This window comes from Gavialis gangeticus, unplaced genomic scaffold, assembly GCF_001723915.1.
Source record: "Gavialis gangeticus isolate Ggan-Ray unplaced genomic scaffold, GavGan_comp1, whole genome shotgun sequence".
Classification (NCBI taxonomy): Eukaryota; Metazoa; Chordata; order Crocodylia; family Gavialidae; genus Gavialis; species Gavialis gangeticus.
Window position 1 is genome coordinate 72,091,035 of NW_017729031.1, and position 22,611 is coordinate 72,113,645.

The 22,611-nt window shown below is 38.5% G+C and overlaps 1 protein-coding gene across 1 annotated transcript; it reads right to left on the reverse strand.

Annotated features, from left to right (window-relative positions):
• Positions 1-11,061: 11,061 nt before the first annotated feature.
• On the reverse strand, positions 11,062-18,764 carry MSTN (myostatin). Its single transcript, XM_019523097.1, has 3 exons — positions 18,269-18,764; positions 15,146-15,519; positions 11,062-12,800 (listed from the first exon to the last, which is right to left on the reverse strand). The coding sequence occupies exons 1-3, from the start codon at positions 18,639-18,641 to the stop codon at positions 12,420-12,422; spliced, it is 1,128 nt and encodes a 375-aa protein (XP_019378642.1). The 5' UTR covers positions 18,642-18,764; the 3' UTR covers positions 11,062-12,419.
• Positions 18,765-22,611: the final 3,847 nt, after the last annotated feature.

Genomic DNA, 22,611 nt, shown 5'->3' on the forward strand with positions numbered 1-22,611 from the left:
CCATGCTGCACCCACACAATGGGCCAGTTGCCAAGTGGGTGCCAAGCCCCACACTGCTCCAGGCTGCACTGGGGGGGGCTCTGCCATGAACCCCCAGAGTTCCTGATCCCTGTTGCTACATCTGGTGAGTGCAGGGCTTTTTTTTTTTTTAATTGCCAGGATGCTGGGACTAGGTGGGGCAGCCATTGGGGGCTGGGTGGGGGGAGAGATTGGGGAGTTGGGGCTGTGCAGGGGGCCTCTGCCAGGAGGCCCCAGAGCTCCCACAGCCACTGCTACACCCAGTGAGTGCTGGGCTTCTTTCGGATTCCTGGACTGCCAGGGCTGGGCAGGGGGGCCATTAGGGGTGAGGCCAGATTGCGGGGGTGATTGGAGAGTGGGAGCTGCGCAATGGGGATCTGCTGTGAGCCCTCAGAGCCTCCACTGATGCTGCTACACCCAGTGAGAGCAGAGTATGATTTATTTATTTATTTATTTTTAAGTGCCAGGAAGATGGGGCTGGGCCGGGCAGCCGTGGGAGCTTCTCCTGCAGCTGCCCTCGCCTGGGGAGAGGCAGGCACAGCTGGAGGAGCCATGGGAGAACCCACAGCTGCCTGACTGTGCCTGCCTCTCCCCAACGGATCCGAATCTTTTCCAAATTGATTCAGACACTTAAGATTTGATTTGGACCTTTTATTGGGTCTCCTGATTCAATTCAAATTCAGAAATTCGACCGCCAAATCAGGCCAAATCTCCACTAAATTGAATTGGCAACTGAAGCTTCGCACAGCCCTACAAACTAGTGGACACCCAACTGCATTCTACAATGTGTCTTATGTCGGGCACATTGCACCCCACTCCACTCCCATGGTTACCAGTCCTTGGTAACATTGCTCCCCCTCATCTCCACCCCACAAATGCTGAAGTAAACTTACTGGCCAGACTCTGTGATAATCCTACACTACCAGTGCATTGGGACATATTCCCCCATCAATAGCTCAGTTCCCCTCAAGATGTCCCATATGGTCCACCTTTTCAGAACTCTTTGACTTTTCCTTATTTATTTAGTGACACAAAGAATAGTCAGCACAAGCACCTATCAGTCACTGCATTATCTCTGACCCTACAGTCAGTTAACCAGGATTTAACTGGCCATGCTGTTATTGGGCAATTCTCAAACATTTTCAAACTGGACAGGGTCACTCTGCCTCAAACCTGTATCAACAGGGCCTTTGTAATGACAACATATGCCCTTGTGAACAAGTTCAAACCATGTTCCACATTGTTGACTTGTGTCCATTTACTATGCTACCTGGTGGCCTTCAAGCTCTTCACACTGGTGATGACCTTGTCTTAAGATGGCTGAAACAACATGCCGAAACCACATACACTAAATAATAAAATACATATTGTAGTAAACATTCTACTCTGGACAAAATACAACACATTTAATAAATATTCTACCCTTGACTGGATAAGACAATATCAGCAGGCATGTGTAGCTGAACCAATGATTAGGAGACTAGCACTAAATGAGAGCCATTAGAAAGTAAACTAAGGTGAGGCATCTGATTCAAGAACTCATAAGTCCAGAAAAAGAAAAGCAGGACAACTAATTTCTCCATTCTTGAAGAAAAAAAAGGTTTATTCTGTGCAAGGTCTGAAATGCGGAAAGGTCTCGCTCCTTTCTGAACCTGCTGAAAGAGCAGTTTCACGTGTTTAAATTATCATGAAATAATAATCAAATAATTTTGAATGATAGATATATCGGCGCATGATACTTATGACGCTCTTGAATCAAATCTGCAAATCTTCAACATTTGGCTTTTTGTATACAACATGTTACAACTTGTCCTGGGGTCAGTATTGTTTAATATCTTTATTGATGATTTGGATGATGGGATTGAGTGCATGTTTAGCAAATTTGCAGATGACACCAAATTGGATGGAGTTGCAGACGTTCTGGAGGATAGGGCTAGGCTCCAGAATGACCTGGATAGACTGGAGAACTGGTTGGGAATTAATCAGATAAGATTCACCAAGGACAAGTGCAAAGTCCTGTACTTGGGGCAGAATAATTTTGTGCACAAATACAGACTGGGAAATGACTGACTAGGCTGTAGTACTGCAGAGAAGGACCTGGGGTTACAGTGGACCATAAGCTGAATATGAACCAACAGTGTGCTCTTGTTGGAAAAAAGCCAATAGTATACTGGGTTCTATTAACAGGAGTGTCACTTGCAAATCAAGGGAAGTGATTCTGCTGCTATATTCAACACTGGTGAAGCCTCGTCAGAAGGACTGTGTCCAGTTTTGGGCCCTTCCCTGTAAGAAAGATGTGGACAGTTTGGAAACAGTCCAGCACAGAACAACAAAAATTATCAGGGGCCTGGCAGATGAGACCTATGAGGAAAGGCTGAAAGAACTAGGGCTGTTCAGTCTGCAGAAGATAACATAACATTCTTCAAATACCTGCAGGGTGTTTATAGAGGGGATGGAGATAGACTTTTTTCTCTCATAGGGGACAGGACTAGGAGCAACAGTCTCAAGCTTCAGTAGGATAAATTTAGGTTGGAGATTAGAAGGAACTTCCTGACTATGAGGGTGGTCCAGCATTGGAATAGGCTATCTAGAGAAGTTGTGGAATCTCTACCCTTGGAAGTTTTCCAACAGCAGGTTAGAGAGACTTGGCTGGGATGGTATCATCAGGGAAGATCCTGCCATGAGCAGGGGGCTGGACTTAGATAACCTTGTGGAGTCCCTTCCAGCCCTACTTTCCAATGATCCTCTTAAATGCCATGTCTCCAAATTAACACAGATGTATACTTGTACTGGAAAAACCACAGAACTAGACTACATTAGTAAAATAATCCAGATGGTGGGGAAGGGAAGAGGGAGGAAGCAGGGAGGGGATTTTGACAGTACACAAAATTTATATTTACTTTAGCTGGGCTAATTTGCCTTCTTGGTACCTGCAGTTATGTAGTAACTGGCCCTGTAATACTATAGATGTCTTTTAAAATGTCTGAAAAACTGAAATGCCCACAATAATAATCTGATCCTCATGAACACTGCAGAGAAATTACAGTCCCAGGAAGAGTTAGGGTCAATGAACTAATAAATGTTGTCTGTTCCATGACAAGGGCTGTGCAAAGCTTTGGTCACTGATTTGATTTGGTGGAGATTCGGCCCAGTTCGGCAGCCAAATCTCCAAATCCAAACTGAAGCAGGAGACCCTTTAATCTCTCCCAATAGAATTGGAACCCTCCAAATTGATTCAGAGAGATTCAGTGATTCACCACTGAGGACACGGGTGGCCCCCCGAGCTCCTATGGGATGCTCCATCCACCCCACCACCTCAGCATTCGCAAGCCGTACCTGGTACCTTGAGGTATGTAGAAAAAACATTTAAAGCTGTGCGGATAGCCAAATTGCTGATTCTCTGAATCAGCATTGAATCTTCAGATTTGGATTTGGCTAAATTGAATTGGGACAGTGATCCGAATCAACAAATCGAATCACTGTCCCCAATTTGAGCCGAATCCAAATTGAATACGACCCATTCTGCACACTCCTACTGCTCAGCTGCCACTCCTCACGTTGCCCTGTCTGCAACAGCAGAGGAGTCTTGAGGCTCCCCCTCCCTCCTCTAGCTTTTGCTGCAGTGAAGCACAGCAAAGCTGGGAGAACTGAGGGTGATTTTGGGGCCACACAGGTGCATGGTGCAGTGGTGGCAGGGGCTTGCACAGTGCAGCAGAAGTGGGGCATGGGTGCATAGTACAGCAGTGGAGGGATGGGGGGTGGGCTTCTGTACAGCATGCAGCCCAGGGTACCTGGGGTTTGTCCTGGTGTGACCTGCAGGCTTGTGGCCCCCACTGTTGCAGCCCATAGGGCATTCAGCCCTAAGCTGATTAGCAGCTGGGCAACCCTGCTTTATTAAATAATCATTTACACCTTTGCATATTGGATGTAAAACTCAGCTATGTTCATTTGGAGGCAACGTATCTTCACTTTGCACAGGAGTAAATAATTATCTAAGGTGCAATGTAATGTAGAGTCTGATTCATTAATTTTATTCATGACAGTCATGAAGTTTCTCTCATATTTTTCATGGTCTGAAAAATGAAATACTGCCCTATTTCCCAGACCCACAAGACAACATGTCAGAAATGAAAAAGAAAGCCAAGAAATAGAAAAAGAGAGAATGAGTTGAAAACATTCTTAAACCTTCATATTTCGAGTATTCAAAATGGGCGCAGTCATTGTATATATTGTTTTATATCACCAAACACAACTGAATGGTCATCACTATCCAAACTGAGGGAGGTGTGTGTGGTGTTTTGTGGTATGTCATCTGTGGCAATGAAGTTAGGGGCATTTTGTCTATGAACTAGCACCTAGGCTATGCATGACCACATGACAGAAATGTCATGGCACAACAGCATACCGTAGTAGGCAGCTTACCACAGGCTGAAAGCATGTATTTGATGTGCCTGCCACTTCAGTTATTGAAACCACCTTGCACGTAGCACTATGCTGAAATCACAGCTGAATAAGGTTACAGTGCATGACCGCCAAGTGGTTTGTTTTGTTGGTTTATATAATTTAGCATTACAAAATATCTGACATTGAAAACTCTGAAAGGGCGTCAGACTGCTGTTCTATCAAAGTCAGCACAGGCCACTCCTTCAGTGGGATAAACAGTAGGTTCCAGTATTGTTTTGCTATAGAAAGCCTTTCCATTTCATACTGTTGTGTTATTTTTGCTAGTTAACAAACTGGAGAATATAAACTAGAATATATCTTGGAACAATTGTTAATAACCCATAATAGAACTCCTAATGTGGAGCTGATAATATTCTTGGTTAGGAAGGTAATCACTGCTGTCTTAGGTAAGAAAATAATTAGAGAGTCCATCATAATTTTAGAAGCAAGAATAAATCTTGTGAAACAAGCTCTTAAATTCAGCCCCATCTATTGAATGAATATTGATCTCATAATTTTTAAATCAATTTTAATTGTTAGATAACAAAATCTTTCTTATCAGATCTGTAGTTTTGCAGGAACAAACTCTGTAGGTATGAACATGGCTAACTACCTCTCTAGCTGATAGCTTGTGGTGCTGATAAAGTACAGATAAGTTTCATTTTCAGATTGTTTCTCTAAGGAAAAAAAGATAACACTTGCTTGTCGAGTATCAACGTAGTCTTGAGAAAGGTAAACAATTTGTAATGGTTTTGCTAGCAAGCTTTTCATTTATTGTAAAACAGATAGAAACAAGTCAGACAGGAATTCATTCATTGAACTTCAGGCATGGTTTTTATATAATGTTCTCTAAAGTATGTAGAGACAGAATATTTTTGGCACCAGAACCATCTACCAGGGAAAAAAGAAACTTTACATGTTTCCAACTTACTGGGTCATCCAAATGTTGGAGTTGCCTATCCAAGAAAATTGTCAGGGGATTTGTTTCCTACACTTTTGGCTTTTCCAAGATTTTCCAAGAGCTGTCTGTACATCAGATGCCTCTGCATAATTTACCTTGATACTCAGCACCTATGGCAGTAGAGATCTTGAAGGGATCTTATAATCCTTAAGGCAAGTGGTTTAGTCCAGACCGCTGTGGGTAGTGTTCACTAGCTCACTCATGAAGAATTTGTTCCTTCCATTGGACCCATGGAGAGGTTTCCATGACTCAGGTGAAGGGGAAGATTATAGAACTGAACTTTTGGTTCTTCACCTTGCTCTTTCTACAGTATGAATTCATAATTAGGTCCTTCAGAAGAGGATGGGATAACTTAAGGCCAGATCCAGATGGATAAATGGGATTTGTGTGGAATTTTGGTGCCTATGTCACAAAAAAACAATCTAAAATAACTCCATTCCAGTAGCCATAAGACCCTTTAGGTACCTAAATTCATTTGGCCCTACATTTTAGACTGCATTGCTTCCTAGGTACCTGAACTTAGATTTTCAAACATGTGCAGGAGTTTCTCCATTTGAGCAGATTGGTATCTAACTCTCACCTAAGCTTCATTGTAATCTAGAATGGATCATTGTGTAAACACTACCTAAGTCCCTGGTGGAGTCCGATCCATGAGAGTGCTCTGAGTATATCTACTTCATATCAACAGCATTAAGTGCAACACAAAGCACAACTCTACATTAGACCCTGAAATGTTGATGCACTGTTGCTGCCACCCACCTATTCAATAACACCCAGGTGACTGGAGTACTCAGTCAGGAAGTAGGGGACCTGCTTCATAGACCTTCCTCAGTTTGAGGGAATTTAATTTAAAATTCATAAATAGTCCTGGGAGTAGGAACTGGATCCCATGCTTTTCTCCTGCTAGGAGAGTACCCTCATGCTTTTCCTCCATCAATGGTTCTCAACCTTTTTACACTTGAGGCATCCCCTCGATAGACTCAGGAACCCCTGGGACAATACCAACTTGTAGTTTTCACTCATTTTTGACTACAGAGAAATAATAGAGCAATTATGTTGCAATGAACCCAGGAAAACCACAACAGGTCAGAATGCTTTTAACACTGCAGATTCCTGCATGAAATCTCAGGCTTATCATATAATTCATATTTGTACAGCTAACAACACTAACATTGTCTGGCACCCCATGGCACCCTTGAAAGGGTCTCAAGCATCCCAGGGTGCTATGGCACCCTGGTTGAGAATCACTGTCCTACACAGTCACTTGTCATTATCCCTGCAACATTACCAGTGTTAGGTGTCTAACTTCAGAAGAAGATTCAGCAGTTTCAACCTTGAGTCTGGACAAATGTACCTAATGTGCTATCCTGAGTCAAGCACCAATTTCCAAAGAGGGAAGAGAGTTCAGATACATGCTGTGCACAGCATCTGCTATTGGTAAACTTTAGGCAGGTCCCTATTCTTTGAATTGGCCTTCAGAATTGTGTAGCTCTTCCCAGTGACTGTGTAAGAAGCTTAGTTCTGTAATCTTATTTCTTTGAATCAGCCTTCTGCATTGTGATGCTTAAACTGGAGGTGCATGGAGGTTTTGGATTTTGCCTTTGGATTTTAAAGACTTATTTACCACAGTAGATTTCTAAAACAGATGCTGCACCAACCACTTGCTTTACAATTATTCAGCAATTACTGAGAATAAACAGAACTATGATTCATCTTTACTCCCATTCTGAAATTGGCATGCAGCTGTACCACTTTGCACTATGTTCTCATCAGATCTCTTGCATAATAAACAGGACAAAGAGGACCTCAAGACTGGCTAAAATGTGCTTGTGGCACCAGTTCAGAATTTTATTGGTATTTTCCATGGGTCTTATTGCAGGATTCTGACGTTAGTAAGTACTTGGAAAAAAAAACCTCCACTAAAAAGCAGTTCCTGCAGAAAGTGACTTTGGTGATCCAGTAAATAACTCCTTCCCTTTGACTTACTATTAAATCAATGGACAGGCATGGTGCTATGAGATACGGTACTGCAACAACTCCTATACTGTCTAAGCCCTCTGCTTTATTTTTTTTAGAATAAGTTTAATTCATCAAGTTGCTAAAAGGTGCCATCTATAAAATATTGTTTGCTAAAAGTTTTGTTAACAATAGGCAGGGCTGGGGTTACCACTAAATATTAAAGTTGTCTGACAATTCTTGTTCCAAAACCCTGTTTTCTATGGCTAATAACTTTGGCAAATATTAATGATTCATGTTGTCTGTTGTTTCCATTTTAGTTATTTGCAGCAGTTTGAGTTCCTTTCTGACATATTTTAGTCAGAACATCTCAGCCACTTCCAAGAATGAGTCTACTGAAAAATAAATTGTATTGCTCATGTTAAGAAACTCCTAGAATCTCTTCTTTCCCATGAAATTGACCTGAAACCTGAAATTTGACATGGGGCTGACCTTCTACAGTCTCTTTTTTGGACACACTACCCACATTTAGCTAAGTTGTAGGCTTTTGAAAAGTAGCAGTTGATGCAGTAGAGAATTCTTCTATATTGGCTTCTGAAGTCTCTAAAGTTTCTGTCCAGCAGGATCCACCCACACGCTGAGCAGGACCCTCCCTTTAGTTGTAATGTTGAGCTGGTATAGAATGCCAGTTTGGTATGGAACAGAGACTTTGCTTATTCTCTTGCATCAAAGACTCACCAGCTAGGGCTAGGCCATGTAGGAAAGAGATCTGCCTGCTGAGTATTCAGAAATGACAAGAGTCACATCTGTAGGACTAGGTACATAACTTGTGACAGGGAGCATGGGGGGTAGGGAGACTGTGAGTGGAGGTTGATAGGGAAGAAATGAAATGGGAATATGAGTTGGGGGTATAATGGAAGTGGGAGCCAGATAATACTGTGAGCAGGCTGGGGAAATAAACTGCGAATGGGAGCACTGGGGGAAAGTGAGGTATAGATGAGGAACCAGTAGGTGGAGGTTGGCAGGATGATTGGGACAGAGAATTATTGGATATGAAGAAGGAAGGGGAGGCAGAGTTCAGCTGTGTAGCTGGGGAGCTCCAGGCAGCAAGGGGCAGCTGTGCCAACAGCAGTGGCATAATCATTTGCCACTAGTGGCAGCTGTTTTTGCACCTCCCCTTCCACGCCCAAGAAAGGTAGCACCTAGGGCTGCTGCCCCAGCCCCTCTCCTCAGTTATGCTACTGGCAGAATTTGTGAGAAACTGACTTAAGGGAGAACAAGTACTGCTTAGGTAAAGAGACAGGAGCCTGCTGAAAGGTAAGCAGTGAGATTGGATGAGGATCCTAGGAAAGAACTGGGAGTCAATATGGAGGGTAGAGATCAGAGGAGGAGCTGGAAAATTGGTTGGCTGGACAAGATGACTTAGTACAAGAGCTGGGGGCTTGGACGTGGGAAGCAGGAATGGCAGGGCAAGGCAATGAAACAGTGTGAGGAGCTGCAGAAAGGATAGTTTTCAGTTTAAGACAGTTGAATTTACCTGGGAGAACTGGATTCCCTCTCTGTCTTGGCTACAGAGTTTCTATGTGATGCTAGTCAAATCACTTAAACCAGTTTTTTCAGAGGTAGTCACCAATTGTGATTTGGTCACTTTCTAGGCATCTGACTTGAGATTCTGGTATCTACCATAATTTATTACATATAACCAACATTTTTCCCTCAGAAAATCAGCTGCTAGAAATTGCAGTGAACTTTTTATGTAAGAAATACAGTATGAGGAGTTTCTATAATTCTCACATAGTCTCAGTTTATCTGGCAACTGGGCACAAGTGAGACTAAAATCTGCATGCAACTCTTAGGGCACAGAACAATAAGCAGGCTTGGCTCCTTAGCTGCTGCTACTCAGCTACTTACTATGAAGAAAGATATTTTTCTTCATTCTGGTTTCAAAAACAAGGTGTGTGTTTTAGTCGAGAGTATGTTTTATGCAAGAAAATACTGTAATTTTCAGAAGACCTGGGCAGTTACAATTGGAGCTGAGGTCAATGAGAATTGTTTTGACAATATGAAGCGCCCTGTAATGCTAAAGAATCGTAAATGTCAGGTTGTGGGCATCTCAAATTGTGGTTACTTTTAATCTCTCAGTTCATCATCTCTATAATGGGATTAACAATACCCCACTTATTATATGGCATGTTGTGGAATAAATATGTATGGAGCACTAGGGTAGTAAAGTCAATACAACATAAACACCATGCACTTTCCATATGTTGCAACTTATGTACATAAACTGTTATAGGTCAGTATGTAAACAATACCTTACCCTACTTGAATGTCAAGGCATTGAACCAGCTAGAGTAGATCAGTGTAGGAATTTTAATAAATTCATACTATTAGTTCTTTCCTCATGCTTCAAATTTTTAATTTGAAAATGTCCAATACTGCTATTATTGTTATCAGTAGCAAAATTCCCATTGACTTGCACAGGATTTGTTTACACAGCAAATGTATAATTGTAACACAGGTAGTCATACCCACACTAGTTTTAACCTAACTACCATCAGTAAGAATAGTGATAAAGCTTTAGCAGCAGACTTCAGCACAAGCTACATACATACCTGTGTGGGTTGCTAGCCAGTGCTGAAATCAGTGTCACTATAACTTGATTACTATTGTTATGTGAGTTCACCAGATTAAACCTAGTGTAATTATGCCTACTCAATATGTAGTCATACTTTTATTTGCTGTGTAAACATACCCAAAAATGTTTAATATTTTTCATATCATTTAAGTCCCTGAGTGTGAAAACATAAATTATAAATAGTCTAATAATGCTCAATGGGATCATTTCTTGTATAACCTTATTTGTCTATGTATGTATTTACAAAATTGAAGCCAGTGGGTGAAATCCTGGCCACCTGAAATTACTAGCACTTGTGCCATTGATTTTAAGAGACCTAGGATGTCTCTCTTAATTTATAAGTTTGTGTTTGCTTGGGGTTTTTTTTGGGAGGGGGGTGGTATTTTGCAGGGGGGGTGTCTACTTTTCGTAGAGTTTCGGAAGTCCTCTGGCTTTTAAAACTGTTTTACAAGATCTGTTTTGCTCACTGCAAATTTAGTTTTGGAAAACCAATTTGAAGCTACCCATAAAGCCATAGGAATCTATGCTGGTGATTAAGTTTGAGAAAAACTGTCTGAGATGCCTAAGATTTCTGGCACAATTTTAGTAGCATACATAACAGTTCAATAATAAATATCATCCAGTAACACTAGACTGTAAGTAAGTCAAGTCCTAAATATTAGTAAAAAACCCCCATTGTTTTCTTAAATAGAAAATACTGATAAAATTACCTAGACGTTTACTATTAGGGGCAGGGAAAAAGAAAACAAACAGATTGATATTTTACTATAATTTCATGCACAGGAAACTGATAAATTGAACTCAGAATACAGCAAAAATATACCATACAAAAAGGAATTTTTTTAGCCGAAATTATCATTTTAACAATGCCTCTGTTATTAATAATTTTCCATATCTGAAACTGAATTCCTTTTAGGAAATAAATAGATTTCTCATTTTAAGTTTTGATTTATTAGTGACTATGCCAAGGAAAATATACAGCAATGTGTAGAAATCAAAGTTAACTATATAGTTATAAAGATAATATTTGTTGCGCTTTCAAGTGTAAGAAAAATGCATTTAATGAAATAGTTTTTTAATATAATTGTAAATGTATTTAACATTAATAGTATATTTTATCAGTCCATTTGTTGATCAAGCAAACAATGAAACTGGTTAGGCATAAAAAAATTATGAACATGTCAACACCCATCATTTATCTACAAGTGGATTTTACCAATGTAAAAACCATATAAAACAAATATAGTATAAACTTAATTCTCTGTATTACTTTCTTGCTACATCCATTTTTGTGTACAAGTAATTTGCATTGAAATACAAGAATTTGATTTTATTTCTAGCAGATTTTTTACTAAAGTACAGGTTAACTTGAAATTTTTCTTACATAAACATAAACCAACAATGATTAAAAAAAGAAACATTTATTTACAAAATAATGATGCACACATATTACACAAATTCTATCATATCAAAGTCTATATTTTTTACAATATTTGTAGCAACCAATTATTTGCATTGGTTTTTCATAGTGCAAACTGTAATGTTGTAAAGGCAGGTTATAATTTAGACTACAGCATTAATGCTTTTAAATGTTTTTGTCTTCTGCATTTTGTTTAACTAGTGTTTCTAAATCTATTCAGTTTTTATTTTAAAAATGTATATTTCTTGTGAATGTTCAATATTTGTGTACCTGAGGAGAGGGCAAATTAATTATTGTACTAATTATCTAATTCTTTAAACTAGATAACCATCTTTATTTTTACTCATCCTGCTGTGATAGCACCATTGGCATAAATTACTAATATACTAATCAAAAAAGGAATGGAAACACTGTATGTAGTGTTTGGTTTTGGATTTGTTTGTTTTTGTGGAATTTGAACATATCAGTTGTGTGATTCTGCACTAAAAATTCAAGTGTTTAAGGACAATTCCAATAATGGTATTCTGATAAATCTACATGTAACCAGTATATATTTTTCTGTAAATACAATATTAAATTAAGCTGCTAAGAAATATGTTTTATAGCCTTCTTTCATTCTCTGGAGACAAGGAGTTTGCTTTTGTTCTACTTGCATATGTTGAAACCTGGTTATGAATTTAGTGTCTGAATAACTGAAAACTGATTCCCTTACAATATAAAAAAAAAATTGCCATCCAGTGATTTTTGATTGTAGCTTTTCTTTTCCGCCAGTTAAAAACCAGCCATTGCATTTATTGTCTTTTAGTTCACATTCTGTAGCTTGTCTTGTAATGAATCTGTTCTGTACAATAGCTTGTTGTACAGTATATTGAATGTAGGCTATAGTCTATTGTACATCATTTCACAGTTTCAAAAATTGCTGAGGGGACGGGACTTTTTTGGTAGCTTCCACAATTTATAAAGTAGTGGATCTAATGAAGACCTCATGAGCACCCACAATGATCTACCACCATGGCTGGTATCTTTCCATATATTATTTGTTCTTTTCCATTGAAATAGAGCATATTTATTGGGGACATCTTGGTAGGAGTGCAGCATGGGCCTGCTGAACCTCTTGGATTTGCTTGGTGTACAAGGTGGGTGTGTGGATATTTTTGTAAAAATACAAATTCACATTCTCCAGAGCAGTAGTTGGCTTTGTATCTTTTTGGTGCAATAATCCAGTCCCATCCAAAAGCTTCAAAATCCACAGTCAGTGGGTAGCGACAACATCGGGATTCAGTGGAATGCTCGTCACAGTCAAGGCCAAAATCTCTGCGGGATCTTTTTGGTGTGTCTGAAACTCTGACCTCTAAAAACGGATTCTGTGTGGAGAAGAAAAGGAATTAAAACATTACTGCTGATTGAAGCGATGTATGTGGATCTATTGAGACATTTGGTAAAATAGGCAACAGATCGGACCCAGAAAGGTTGTTATTTTCAAATATAATTTGCATGGATCTCTAGACTGTTCTAATTCCTTGCAAACGCTTTGTGGCAGGAGGTAGGGGAGGGGAGTTCTTTTGGTCCACTGTGATCTACACCTCTTCTAGGTCTTCCTGACTACATTTCATCCACTTTCAGGAATCATCCCTCTTCTTCATACTGACAAATAGTATTTGCCTATCATTTCCTGCATAGTTGCTATAATTTCTGTGCCTCCGTCTTTCTGAAATCATTTTTGCATTATCCTGGGAGCTGGTAGGAGGTTCAGGATACTGGACCAGAATTTCTCCTAATCTCCAAAAGAGCTAATGAGCAAACAAAAGAAAAGCTCTCAAAATTGCAGCAGATGGGGTCAGGATTATTTAAACATCCTGGTCCCCTTCTTCAGGAAGAACCCTCTGGCTGAATTGTATCCAACTGAAGCTACTTAGGGTTTGAGAGAGACCTGATAACCAGCCAGAAGGCAACAGAAATTGAAGCAGTTGGTCTAAATGCCAGGCTGACGTACATAACTGGGGGACAACAGTTGTTGGTATGGTGATGGAAACCAATGCTGTTGCTTTATTTCTACTTCACACCTTTTATCCTTTTGCTAGAAGGACTGAGCCTATGCATAAGTTTGGCAAGGGAAAAAAATAGTATAGCTCCTGAGAGAACCATGTAGCCAGGGACATTCAGAGAGCAGGCAGAGGGGACCATCCTGGATCGTAGCACTAGGATCCCTATAGATCCTTGAGTTCCACTGTCGAATGTTGAGAGAGGCAATAGTGATAAGGGTACCAAATGATGGTAATTATATTATCGCAGTGTAAGTGGATTTAGTTCAATAAGCAGAAGCTTGCTGGAAAATGCAGATGTAAGTTACATTTTTACAGTTGATATGTGCTCCTGAGCAGCAATTCCCCTTCCTTTTCAAAAGCAGTTGAAAGGCCATAAACAGTATCAAGCCACACCTCTTGTACCTAGCATACAGCTCCAAATACCTCCATTGAGCAGGGAAGGCATTTGCAGTCCTGCACCAGGAACTGAAAGAATTTGAGCTTGTTTCTCTCCCACATGAATTTCTGCAGAAGGGAATGGTTTGGCACGCTGGTGATGGAGCCAAATTACTTTATTTTTGGTTGTATGATTATGTTTCATGCGCAAGAGGAGGCAATGGCAAAAGTGTTTGCTGTAACAAAGTACTAGCCAACTCCAACTAAGCGAGAATATGAGAATTATTTTTCTAGCATATTTTGAATTAAGCTTCTATAATATATTTCTTTTCTGTAAACTAATGGGATTACGTTACATTTCAATGAAAATCAACAATCATAAAATAACGGTATTAAAAACAGATTTTTTTAAAAAAAACTGCGGACCAGTGAAAGACCAAAATAATATTTTTAGTGTTTTGTTTTACAGTGTAAATGTAGTTACAAGCAGTGCTTTATTAATGCAGATTGCTGGAGCAGGTGCACGTTTACTGCTTTTCAAATAGAAAAAAATTATTTCCTAGCATTTTTAAGTGCTACATGTTCAAATTCATCTTGTTCATTTACATTTCTGACAAAAATAAATTTATTTTGTGTGTGTTAAGTTTGTAAAGATTATTTAGTACTTAACTCCCATTGACATCAGTAAAAGTTGGGCACTTAAACATTTTGAGGATCTGGGCCTTTGTTTCTCGGGCAAGATTTTCAGAATTGAATGGCATGAAAAATACTACGTTTTCAGAACTAGATCTTTTAATAATGAAAAAAGATTGTTATAATGTTTTATAATGATTTTTATATCTTTATAAAATGTTTTTATAATGAAATCCAGTAGTTTCAACTCCTCTTGCTCTAAGAGCATATATAGTTATAAATATAGAACAATATTGTGTTACTGGTTTTTAAGCAGAACTTCTCTGTTAACTCACAATGTATGGCATGATACTTTCCATCATTTTATGAAGATGTAGGTAGTTCAGTACTGATTATGAAGAAGGCTGGTTTTACACACAGAGAAAGTGAGGCATGGAGAAACTGTGTGATTTTGTCAAGATCAGAGAGTAAGTCTATAGAACTGGGAATATAGGTTTTGTATTTCTACCTCCTATTCCTCTGTTTAAATGCCCAGAAGTTGCTTCCTATTCCTGCTTAAAATATAACTTGAAATTTAACCTTCCCAACTTTTCTAAGCAATTTAGTAAAACAATAATAAAAACGACCCTATAGGAGTCTTTTCCAATAGAACTTACCAATCCATCTTCACCTGGTCCTGGAAAAGTTACAGCAAGATCACGTCCATTCTCATCAAAAGCTTTGATTTCAATGCCTAAATTGGATTCAGGTTGTTTGAGCCAATTTTGCAGCACAGTCTTCACATCAATACTCTGCCAAATACCAGTGCCTGGGTTCATGTCAAGTTTCAAAGATCGAATTCCAGTATACTTTGTACCGTCTTTCATGGGTTTGATGAGTCTCAGGATCTGCACAAACACTGTTGTAGGTTTCTGGACTGGCCTCAGGTATATCCACAACTGGGCCTTTACTACTTTATTGTATTGTATTTTAGAGCTAAATTTAAAGAAGCAACATTTTGGTTTTCCTTCCATTTGCATAAGTAAATCAGCTATAAATGAATAGAGAAAATAAATTACTGAACTAGAAACAGAAAGGAACTTACATAAACAAATCAGAAAAAAAATGTACAGCACACATAGTATCTTAGTAAGTATATTTTAGTAAGGTATATTATCAATGGAATATCTATTATAAAAGTGTATATAATGTATTTCATTATAAAATAAACTCTAAATTTTCTGAATTTTCTGGGTTTTACACTGGATAGCCTCATTTCACTGCAGACAGCAGAAACATTGTTCTCCCATCTAAAAACACTGTAATATCACAAGAATCCAATTATCCTTTTGTAAATAACCTAATTTTGAGCTAGATTTTGTCATTGTAGGATATATGTAGTTTCGTCTTTTACACTGTGTAAGCTGTTCACTTGAATTACTTCTGAACATGGGCTAAAATTAAAAAATGATGAGGAATGAGAGAGAAAAAGACTGTGCAGGAACATACTCTTAGAATTGTCTGGGAATATGAGTAGTTCCACTAACTGCGCAGCTGCACCAGTCAGTCTGGGGAAGAAACCCTTCCCCCAGCCAAAAATTACCTGGGGACTGGACACAGTGTACAGCCTACTCAGCCTAGAAAGACTGTAACTACTAACACCTTTCTGCATTCAACTCTTCGAGTATTTTTACAAAAGCATACAGAACAGCAATTATATATTTGTTGACTAGGCACTTCTGTGATCTTCTGGATGCTTCTAATATAGCAAACACCATTAGTGCTTGCATATCATATAAACAGAGGCAACTGTGGACTAGCTACCATTACACCTAAATTTCTCTCCCTTTTTCTGTGATAAAGCTCTTTGTTACTAAATTAGTTTGAATCTAATGAATTTTATTTCTTTTGTTTGACCTGTTACAGGGAAGTGATTTGCAATATAATAATCTTTAGGCTACAGTACAGGTACATAATCTACTAGACACAAACTTAGCTGTCCATGATGAGAATAAAAACAGTATCAGATAATACACTCAGATAGCATAAAGCTCTAACATTCATAACCTTTTCTCTCAAGATACCTGCTTCTCTAATGCACCTAAAGGGCTCATCCAGATGAACGTTGACATTTGTTTCCTCGGGGACAAATACCAGTGGTGCACTTTGTCCCCAGGGAACATGCTGCTATTTGTCCCCAGGGAACTTGCTCTGGTGCATGGCAGGTTACCCCAGGTGGTGTAGGGGAGGCTGAGGCCAGCAACTGTGTTGGCCCCAGCACCCTTACCTGGGCCCTGGGGGCCTTCCGGGGCTGCAGCTGCAGCAGAAAGCCTGGCTGGAAGCTGGAGTGTGGCTCTGGTTATCTGGGCTCCAGTTTTGGGCAGTACAGGCTGCTGCCACATGCGCCACCCGGCTTTTTTCAGCATGGGTTTTTTTTGACCCCTGGATCTCCTAGGATCAAAAGATCCCCCACACTGCAAGGTAGCAGAATGGGGAATGCCTGCATGTGCAGTGTTTTGTGCTGCAGGTGGGTCTGAGGCACCACATACCACACGTCTGTGATCATCTGGACACGGCCAAAGTAGTATTTTTTTATTTTGCCTATTAAATATACAGAGTGAATAGTGCAATGACAGATAAACAGATCTTGATTTTTCTTCTCTAGGCAAAGATGAATTTAGTCATGGATTGATGAAAAAAAGGTATAAGTCCCTTGGAAATTGTAGGCTGAAATATAAGTGCCGGTTAACCCTTACCTGAAGCATCGAGATCAAGCTACCGTTACACATTCAGCTCGGTTATACAGTATCCATAAATTTAGCTAAAGCTTTTCTTATTCAGTGTTAATTTTATAAATGTATATGTGTATTAGTTACAGCAGCTAACATTATCCTGTGAGGTGTGTGCACCATATATCTGTTACTAGTAACAAATCTATGCCTTATATGCCCTGTCTTCTTTTTACCTTTTGTCATCATATTCATAAGTGTTATTTTGAAAAGCAGCTGCCATAGCCAGATACTTTAGCTGATGAAGAACATAAGATACTATAGTATTAGCTGTGCAAAAGATACTTGATAGGAGTCATGGCAGATGTTTAGCACTCAGAAGATAACTAAGAATCTGCTCATTCAGTAAATGCCTTCATTCTTTCCTGAACCAACTACTGGAGTTAATAATACATGGACATATTGAATGTAACGTATAATACATATGCTTAATTTAAATATATCATTTTTAATTACTATTAACTGTATTGTGTTAGCTTAAAATATCAGTGAAGGAAACAAGTCTTTAACCCTGTACTTGCACTTGCTATCTTTGTATTATAGTTAAGTGGTTCTAACATTTTAGCTGACATTTTTGTCAGATTTTTCACTCTTTTTAAAGAGTGGTTGCCTATGAAACCTTGCTAAGAGAAATATAGTTGCCTCCTTATTTCACTTATTTCCTTGTACTTCTCTATATTTACTGTAGGAAATGCCTGGAATACTGCAAATACTGAGGTCAGTGAACTGCAAATCTCATTTAGCTATCTAAGGCAATTGGCAAGACTTTATGGGCTATTGCTGTACATGCTATGAGGAACAGAAAAATAATACTGTAAAACAAAAGATCACAATATGGTCCTTGGATCCTGACTCAAATTCTTAAAAAAAAAAAAAAAAAAAGTTCTCCCTCCCTCTTACATAGTTCAGCCAGCAGCCTGTTAGGAGAGACTGAGGAGTTCTGTTGCTCTTAAGCACTAGGACAACTGCTTGTCAGTAGAAGTGTGATATTAAAGTAGCAGGACTACTTACACTCTGTAGGCATTGTAATAATAGTTTCAGTTGTAGCGTGATAATCATCATCTTCCAGAGAACCTTCACTGCTGTCATCTCTCTGGACATCATACTGATCAATCAGTTCCTGAAGTGGAGGAGCTTTGGGTAAAAGTTGTCTTATAACATCCCTGCTAATGTTAGGAGCTTGTTCAAGACGCAGTTTGCTGAGGATCTGAATTTTTATGGCTTCTATTCTGGAAGATTTTGTATTTTGCCTCCATGTACATGCATTGCATAGTCCATCTTTTTCTTCATTCTCTTTTGGCTGACTACTATCATTAAGATCCACTGGATCAAGTATAATCAGCATGAACAGGTAAATATAGCCACAGATTGGTAGCTTTTGCATGATCTTACATTCAGTGCAGTCTTTTTCTTTCCTATCTTTCTTTTTTCTTCTTTTGGTATTAAATAGATGCCTATAGGCAAGTACAAGCTGAGACAACTCGCCACACTGGTGAATCTTACATATTTCAAGGGGGCTTTTATACTCCAACTTTGATTAGATCTGTGTCGTCAAAACCAATGATTGGTTGTTTTACCAACAATGAATCTAGCTGTCAGAGGTTAAAGCCCTGTCTGTCACACGTCACTAGACAGCATCTTGTTACAGCTAAGGGTGAACTGATTTATCTGGACACTCCATAGAGCATATCTCTTCATGTACTGAGAAGATATACTTCCAAAAATATGGACAGCAGTAGTGAAAGTACTTTTATGTTTAAATATGTGTTAGTTCTATCTTGTATTAATTATTAATCAAGTCATATAACTCTATAATTGCTAAAACTCATCAATATTTTTCCATTAAAAAAAAGCATATTTTTTTAAAACACAAAGATTGTCACTTACATATATGGGAAAATACTTCCTAAATACATTAGGCATATATTTACAGCACCAGCTTATATGCATAAATAATTAAATAAATAAAAGTTTCTTATATATTTTTGTGTGTCTTGGGAAACAGTGGAGGGAGAGTTAAATTAAGAATTTTAAGTGGTATTTGTAATTAACAGATGCTTCTGATATACATGCTTTCCAGATATATGCATGGCTTCCTGTTCAGTTATTCTTTCTGTATATAAAATTAATGTAACAGGTCCTGTTTTGCATTGTATATACCATGCCTTAATTAAGCAAAATGTTAATAATTTTCATTTCTTAATACTAACGTGGTTCAGCAGAATCCTCTAAAATAAATTAAATCTTGGGAGATATTTAATATAAAAAATTAGATTGTGATTAGGTATTGCTCTGGACATAACATTCACTCTGACTAATAGTATATCAGATTATTTTGGCTTGTTTTGTACAATACCGGTGCTTGCTACTAACAGTACTACAGTATTTAAATGTCTGTGATGCATACTACGGATACATCATGGATAAATTCTTGTTCCATCTTTACATCTCTCCATAAGGTTTACTAACATTATCCTTTCTGTTCAAAAGTTTTCTTAGTTATGATTTCTCAGGTGGTAGCTCTGTGTTTCTGCATTGTATTTGCAGATGGTTACAATGCTATAGTCCATACTTCAAAGACATAATCTTAGATTTTATAAAAATGTTTTTTCGTATGCCTCTATTTGCTGGCCTTGCTTCTATTTAACAAAAAGTTTAAGTGGAAGTAAGATGTATAGTTGTGTGAAAATGCACCTCTAAGTATACCACATTCATTTAGGTACGCTGCACTGCTTGTAAAAGCTTGTTGACATGTAACAAACATTTTGATGCACGCTAGCAAAGAGTATGATATTCATATTTACTTTTCACATTCTGTTTTTAACTTACACTAATGCCTACATGTTGTAGCATACACAAACTGCACAATACACCAACGTGTATGCAATACCTGAATTATCAGATTTGAGTTAAGAATGGATCACCTTTGAAATTCCTTGCTTTATTTTTAATTTGTAAAAACGTAAGTATAATGCAATTTTCTTTTGTGTGTGTTCGGTTAGGAACAAAAATAGTACACAGCATGACATGATATTGAACATGAGTTCCAAAAGGTTCTTTAACAGTCTGCTTATCCATGTTATATCTTTTTCAAGATTTAGTTTCATTGCCTGACTGAACTGAGTGTGATACTGATCTCACTTCCCCTGTATTACTCCGAGTTTACATCAGTGTAAGTTCTTGGGATTACATTGATAGAAAACTGATATAATAGAGCATTATTAATTAGTCTCTCTGTATCTAAACTTGTAGATTGGAGGCCAGATTCTGCTGCCCTGGTTTAGGCAAAACCTGTGTTGAAGTAAACTACATGTTCTGCTTTGCTTCCACTCTCTGGGCTTGATTCAGATCTCATATATGACACTTTTACACCAAGAGAATCTCACTGATATCAGCACAGATATTTCTATTTGCATTAGATTTGCATTAATATACATGACTTATTTGTGATATTATACTTCATTGGAGTTGTAAGTCAGGACAGAATGTGAATTTTCTAATATACATTAGTTTAAATATGCATTTACAGGATTTACTGTGATGGCTGCAACAATTACATATTTTAAATATAGGTCCTGAGACTACTATGCAGTCTAAAAAAGCTAGTATGTTGCAAGCATTAGTACATCTTTCTGGTAAAAAATACTTTAGAAAAACACTAGTCCCATTTCAGACTCCAGTGACCCTCCTCCCTCTTTTATAACTAGGAAAATGCTAAAAATATTTTTTCTGAATTCCTATAACTTTTAGCTGCTCAGCATTTTAAACAAAAATTGGTGTAAACCAGAATTTGCTCCTGGCCTTTGAGCTGGGGCATAAAAAGTGGAAGAATTCTTTCCATTCTGTTGCCCTACCTCTAGGGTATTGCAAAGAAGCAACCACCCTCTGCCGCTTAATGAAACACTTCCTTGCAAATGGTGGACCAAAGTCCTCTCTCATTTATATCATACAATCCTGGAGAATTCTGAAGGAAGGGTCAACCAACAAAGATCTTCTAGGTGCTGTCAGCTGACTCATATAGTAACAGAAAAGACTGTATTTCTGTGAACTATTCATCCCTACTTGTCATTTAGAAGTGAGATATATCAATGACAGCTCAAAGGGTAAAATGGCTTAACTGCCAAAGAAAACAATAAAAACATCTAGTATTCATAGATTCATAGATTGTAAGGCTGGAAGGGACCTCAGAAGATCATTGGGTCCAGCCCCCTGCACCCGGCAGGAAAGAGAACTGGGATCCCAGTAAGGTGACCATCCAGTCTCCTCTTGAAGATTTCCAGGGTAGGCAATTGCACCACCTCAGGAGGGAGCTGATTCCACAGCTCGAGCATCCTAACTGTGAAGAAGTTTTTCCTAATGTTGAGCCTGAAACAGTCTTCCAAGAGTGTGTGACCATTACTCCTGGTTTTCCCCAAGGGTGCCCTGGTGAACAGTTAGGTGTTCCCCAAGCCCTTGATGTATTCCCCTGATGTAGCGGTAAGCTGCTACAAGGTCCCCTCTCAGCCTTCTCTTTTCCAGGCTGAAGAGTCCCAGGTCCCTCAGCCTTTCCTCATATGGCTTGCCAACACATTTCCAAAAGCAACATTGTCTTTTGAACACACACATTTGAAGGAACTCATTTCCTTAAAACCAAGAAAATATGAATCTTTGACTTTGTGCTTAGGTTGTTTTATTAGAAATTACATGAAAAGTAGTTCCTACAAAGATGGAAATTGCTATGTGACCAACATATGATTTCTTTTCAGTACACTACGCACACTGATCCAAGGAAGATCTCTGCAGAAGACTAAAGGTATTGAAAAATATATTAAAAAAAAAACCAAACAAATCTTGTTGAATTGAATTTGCATGAGGGCCCTTTTTGCCCCTTTGGCTGTCAACATGGAATCTTATTCCTTAATGAGAAGCAAGAAAGTATAACTATGCCTGGGACAATTTACTTTGCTTTCTTTCCACAAAACTATTAATGGATACTGAAAGATCTCATATTCCTAACCCTAATCATTCAAAAATCAGTAGTCAGGCCCTCAGAATCACAAGATTGTCTTAAAGTCATTAGATTTTAAAAATAAAAAATAACTTCTTTCTGTTTATTTTATTCTTTGGGCTTACTGTTTTCAGACTTTCCTCTGAAACCCTGAGGAACTTTTTCTAAAAAATGAAACAGGCATTTTCACACACACTTCATTTATGGGCTGGAGTATTAAGAAAACTCTCCAAATGTTGAAGGATTCAGAATAATATTGCAAACATTGACCATACTGGGCACATCTACATGTGCAGCATTACTGCACAGTAACCAAACATTACTGCATAGTACGGGCACACACAAGTTACTGCACAGTAAATGCACA